At 48.1% G+C, this 5,850-nt stretch overlaps 1 protein-coding gene across 1 annotated transcript; it reads right to left on the bottom strand.

The window, feature by feature from the left end:
- Positions 1-1,521: 1,521 nt before the first annotated feature.
- TOE1 (target of EGR1, member 1 (nuclear)) lies at positions 1,522-5,837 on the bottom strand (the record flags this gene model as incomplete). The annotated part of the gene is made up of 5 exons (XM_010018367.1): positions 1,522-2,313; positions 3,371-3,524; positions 4,863-5,122; positions 5,439-5,597; positions 5,727-5,837. Coding segments are annotated over 5 exons (1,476 nt in total), but the record flags the coding sequence as incomplete, so codon positions are not given.
- Positions 5,838-5,850: the final 13 nt, after the last annotated feature.

The following is a 5,850-nucleotide window of genomic DNA, read 5'->3' as shown; positions in this document are numbered from 1 at the left end:
AAGAAGTAACCAAAGATGAATCCAGTTAAATATTTTCATAATTTTTTTCTTGGTCAGGTTTTGTAAACTTTCCCAACTTGCTTTCAAAATAAAAATGAAATCAAGGCCTGAGTCCTGTGATTTGAGATGATGACAACCCTAGGTTAAAAAAGCTGGTTTAAATACTTACTTAAGCTATGAATGACATGAATACCTGGCTGGAGATTGTATTCCTATTGCTCAGTGCTGAATTATAAACAAGGAAAACTCTCATCCTTAGTGTTGTTTCTCTCCTGCATCTTACTGTAGTGTTACACTATTAAATCCATGAGACTCAAGGATTTTTTTTCCCCCCCCCCCGCTCTGTGTTACAGCACTCTTCAGAGTTGGCCATAGCTTGTGACCTACAAGACAGGATTTTGAAAGCACTCAACTTACAGGGAGCTTGCCACTGCAGCTGCTCTGTTCTAGCCCTAAATAACTTCAGCAGCACAGGGAGCTGTGCTGTTTAAGCCCACATCTGGCTTTTAAGTCCCACTGCATCTCCCCTTACTTAGACATTTTGAAGACTGGCTGTGGCTTGGTTCTGCATGCAGTTACCCTGCACTAGAACCAGCTGGCCCATAGAAGCAAAGGTCTCATCTACATATGCTGTAACCAAGACTAAGGTGGATAGATATGAAGCAGAATGTCTCTCCCATGTGCGTGTTCCAAACCAACCATCTCTTTTTTTTTAAAAAAGACAACACTTTTCCTTCCTGACTTCTGTAGAAAGATAGGAAATAATTATAAAGGTTACAGGGAGTTCCCTACCAGCAGGGACTGAAAGCAGTAACACCTGACTAAGCATACATTTTTATGAATGCTCTGCCTGAAGAATTAGCCTGCTTTCATCTGGCAGAAGCATCACATCTTCCTCCAGTGACTGTTTATAGCATTTCTATCATGCTGGTTGTATGAGTCAACAGCTTGGAGCTTTCAACTGTTTTCAGAGGTAAGACCTTTAGCACACGTTCATTTTGAAAAGGTCTGTCCCACCCAAAGCCACTGGGTTAAGTGGCAGCATGTGGTAAGTATAAAGCAAAGACCTGGGAGGAAGCTGGAGTTCTCACAGGGCAAGAAGTTTAACCAAGGAGCTCTGGCCTCTGTCTCCTCTTTTTATCAAGTGATTACCCCCTTCATCTTCTGCAAGAAGTGAAACCCATGCTAAGGTCAGTAACATATGGTCTTTCCAGAAGGGCAACACTAGCTTTTTACAAAACCCACTTTGAGTGCAGGACACTAAACTGAAACTCCCAGCCCTGGGCACAGTTGAGGGGTGTGCTTTTCCTCCTCCTTCTCCAGCCTCAGCCTGCCTTCACAGCACAGCAGGCCACTAAGGAACAACAAGGGGAGCTCCAAGTGAGAGCATTTTAATTGGTCAGAAGTTAAAACAAAAACAAGAGTAAGAAACTTGCTCCACTTCTTGTCAGTTCTTGATGCAACAAAGAACTTCAAAACTCAGGGAGAAAAGCCCCCAGTTCAATGAGGAGTCCTCTAGCTCTATCCACTGCTCCAGGCCAACTTCATCTTCTGGCTGTGAGCTTTGGAAGATTTGGAAAACGAGCTCTTCACTATTTGAAGAGGCACCGATTTCCCACTGAGGTACAGTTTATTATGGCAGTCTGGCAACCAGGACTCTGCATCAGCATCTGTGTTTTTTCCTTTCTTGAGCATCCAGACATAAGCCATGATATAGCCAGTCATGAACGCATCGAAGCCAGCTCGGTGTGTGCCCCCCTGTGAAGGCAGACCATGGGTTTCCTTTTCCTTTTCTGCAGCACACACTGCTTCAGTCTGTGGGAGGTCAGAGTGATTGACTGAGCCAATCCCAGTGGGAACATCTGACTTCCCCTCTGCTTGGTCACTGTCAGAGGCATTTCCCCTGGCAGAAGGGCTCACAACAGCTGCTGCCTGGGCAGTAGTTCCTTCTGTGCTCCCCAGATCCTCTTTCCATTGTGCACTGGTATCTGAGCTGACCTCTGCTTCCATGTCCATGTTCTCCTCCAGTGGCCTGCCCTCACAGTTGGGTGTGATCTCTGCCAGCACTGTGGCAGCTGCAGGCTCATAGCAGCCCCGTTTTTGTGGTGGTCCCTCCTCCCCATTCTGAACTAGCTCCACTTCTTTCCCTGAGCTTTCCTGTTCCTTTGCAGGCTCTTCTATGTTCTTCCGACGCCTCCATTTCTGCTTCCGTTTCTTCTGCTTCTTCTCGCAAAGCTTGTCGTCCTCATCGATTATGAGGTCTATGTTATGAGAATGTGGACACTTCACCCCTTTTGGGCACCAGCCATAGGCCTAGGAAGAGAAAGAAAGAAGTCTGTAGCTACCAGCCTGCTTGTTAGAGCAGCCTGTCACCATAACAGAGCTAATCATTCCCCTCTGCCGAGGGCTTGTGAGGCTGTATGGGGAGTGCTGTGTTGTTACAGCTCCACAACACAAATGAAAGGCATTGACAAACTGCAGTGAGTGCAGCAGGCAGCTGTCAACATGCAGCACACAAGGCAGGCCAAGGAAGATAGGTTTGTTCTACCTGGAGAAGACAAGGCTAAGGGGATAGGGATATCTAGTTATAGATAGAGGTTATAGAGAAGATGGAGCTAAACTCTTCTGAGGGGAGCACAGGGAGATGTGACATGCTAAGAGTCAGGAGAAATTCTGCCTACATACTTCAGTAAGTGGTCAAGCACTGGAACAGGGTCCTGGAGGGGTTTTGCAGCCTCTGTCCTTGGAAATTTTCAAAATCCACCAGACAAGGCTCTAAGCAATATTGAGTTGGTGGTCAGGTAAGAAACTTCCAGAGATCTCCCCAGCCTATGGTGTTCTGTGACAGAAACATGTAACATCTGGAAGAGCTCCTTTTCTCCCAGAAGCAGATGAAACCAGTTGTGATCTGATCAGATGGGCTCTCTGTTTACTGCTGTAGCAGCACCAGTACTCGAGGTGCTGTGGATCACACTGTGTCAGAAGCTGCACACAGGTAATCTTTTTATATACCTAATCAGGGAGGGAAGAGGTGGCATTTCTTGCTCAGAGGACAAACCAAACTAATTTAGAAGTTGCTGCCCTCCCAAGACAACAATAGGTACCATAACTCATACCATCCCACTGCTTAGGGCTATATAATCTCTTTCTTAATCTTTGCGTCTAATGTAGCCTTGTGGAATTCACTGCCTCTGAACAGAGCATGCTATTGCCCTTCCCATCATGAAGCCACCTGAAGCTTGCAAATCTATCTTGTACTGTAAAGCAAGAAGGGGAAGTTTGCAGGTGTCTTCCTACCACTTCCTGCTCTTTCCATGGACCCACAAAAGAAGCAAGGATTCAAGTTACTTACTGAAAATTTCTCACAGACAGGCACCTTATCTCCCCCTCCCACATTGTGGTTTTCTTCTTCCAGAGAGCAGTAGCGATAGTCAATGTAAATGGACATGTTGGCAGGGTAGTTGCAGAACTCAATGGTGAGGTGCTGACCGCTGGAGTCCTTCAGTTTACAGTTCTCTCGCTTGCTGTAACAAGAGTACATGGTTACTGCAGGTAACTCACTGCACGAACCTCAGTGTGGAGCTGGTGCAAACACCCTGTTCTCCACCAAATCTCAGCTCCACGAGTTTCCTGTTCATGAGGTCTAGCCCCAGCTTGACAGCTTGCTGGGAAGAAACACAGTTCTGGGAGAACAGCTTTAGTAAGTAGTTGCTTCCGTACTGATTCCAGACTTGGTTTCTCTTAGGCCGACATGCAGGCAGAGACAACAGCATTTCTGGTGAAGCTACAGGAGGAGGACAAACAGTTTGATTTTTAAGTAGTAAGGGCACTAAGGTATGTGCTAGTCTTCATGATGGATAAAGAAAAAATGCCCCAAATTGAGGTACCATGCAGAGCATCCAGGAGCCACCACCCAGACAGGTCAAACCCGGGCAATACAGACAAGAAGGAAACCTTTTCCAGCTCATGAGAAAAAGAACTGGTTTGTCCCAAGAGCTGGCTAAAAGGCCCAAAACCTTTGGAAGGCTTCATGTAACTAGATCTGTGGGTCAAACTATGTAAGAAGTCAGTTTAAAAAGCATTTTTATCTTGTCAAAACAAAGCACTCTCATGTTTGAGAACAGCCATCTTAAATGTTTTCAGAGCTGTCAAAGTGGCATTTCCTGACATAAAACAGTCACTAAAAATACCATTTTTCTACACAGAGCGTGACTTCAGTCTAATGGAGATTCGAGGGGTTGGATTGGTGCCAGGGGCTTGTTTACACTGCGTGGGGAACACAAAATGAGGGGCCAGACTGTCACTTGAAGTAGACAGACATGTGTCCTGGAGCAAGAGAGTAACCCTCGCTTGGGATGGAGATGGCGGGAGTTGTCGCTGGCTGCATGTGTGACAGGATGTGTGACAGAGCTAGTCACCATCAGGAGGTGCAGGGAGCACCCACCGTTGCAAAACTGACTTGTAACTAACAGACGCGGCAGGCACAGCCCTGGTTTTGTTTGCTCTTTAGCTGTGTTTTAAAGGTTTCTCTCCTGTGTGTGTTCCTGCTGTGGCCCTCTGACACCAGTGAGCCAGAGCCATGCAGCGACTCTGTTAACAGTTAGATCAGGTCACTGTGGGGTCAGTCTTAAGTTTTGAAATCCTCTTTCAGCAGCTGCCCCCCGAAAAGACAAGGTGGCATTATAAAAGGCATTCTCATGCACTCAGCATCTGTCCCAGAAATGGGAGAAGCTCCTTTCTTCACACTTTGGGACAATACAATGACCTACCCCCCCTTGCCTGGAAAAACAAAAATCAGACCAACTACTGATGCTCTGTTTGCCTTTCCTCCCATAAGCTTTAAATACCAGACTGCCACTTACCACTTCTTGTAAGCATACTCCAAGTAGGATGCTACAAAGCGAGTCTCAAACTCCGAAGCGTATTTAGTGTCATATAGTCCTGCTGGAAACATTTCTGAGAGGTCAGTGGTGAAGGTGCCGAGGCTGTCCGGGAGGTGAGCATAGAAGCACTGGTACAGGAACACCAGATCGATCAGGCCATTATGGAGAATGAGAGGCTTCTTTGCTCGTATGAGCTCCAGGAAAAAAGTCCGAACGCTCTGGCTCTGGTTCTCATTGCCCTGCGAGAGCAAGGATTAGTCAATGAGCTCTGGAGCTTTAACTTGCTATTGCCCTGGGAAGTCCTCAGCCTGCTGCAACAGAGCCTACAGCCTTTACTTGCTCTGACCAAACAGAGGCACAAGTATCTGGAAAAGTGACTGCAACAAGTGGCAGCCTGGATTCAAACCAGCAGGGAGGTGAAGGGAACAACAGTGCACTCGAGACCCCAGCATGAGCCCATCTTCCCTGTAAAGGAGAAGCCAGCACCGGGAACACCAGCAACCCCCCAAGAAAACTGGAGCAAGCCAAGGCAGTGGAAGGGGAGTCACTTTGTACCTTGTCATTTCCCTTGTGGTAAGGGATCCCCTGGGAATACTGCTTGTTGAAGTCGAAGCCGTGCTGCACCAGGAACTGCACCGACTGCGGTTCCACGATGTAATCCTCCGTGCAGAGCAGCGTCAGGTTGTAGATCTGGCACAGGTACGTGTTCTCGGACTGCAGGAGCAGAGCGTGCGAGGCCATGCAGGGCTACTCGCCACAGCGGGCTGCCGAAGGGGCAATGCCATGGAGCACGGCTGGGCAGAGCCCCGCTGCTCCCCCGGGGGGCGCAAACCGAGCACGTACCTTCTCCGGGAGCTGCTTGAAACACGCGACGCCGAGGGACAGGACGGAGCGCGTCCTGGCCGCGCTGCACACCGCCTTGTACCGCTCCTCGATGCACCTGGGCGGCAGGAGAACGGGAGCTGCC

The sequence above is a fragment of the Nestor notabilis genome, unplaced genomic scaffold (assembly GCF_000696875.1).
Source record: "Nestor notabilis isolate BGI_N333 unplaced genomic scaffold, ASM69687v1 scaffold29387, whole genome shotgun sequence".
Lineage (NCBI taxonomy): Eukaryota > Metazoa > Chordata > Aves > Psittaciformes > Psittacidae > Nestor > Nestor notabilis.
The sequence above is the reverse complement of the archived record's forward strand: the minus strand, read 5'-3'. Positions and strand labels throughout refer to the sequence as shown.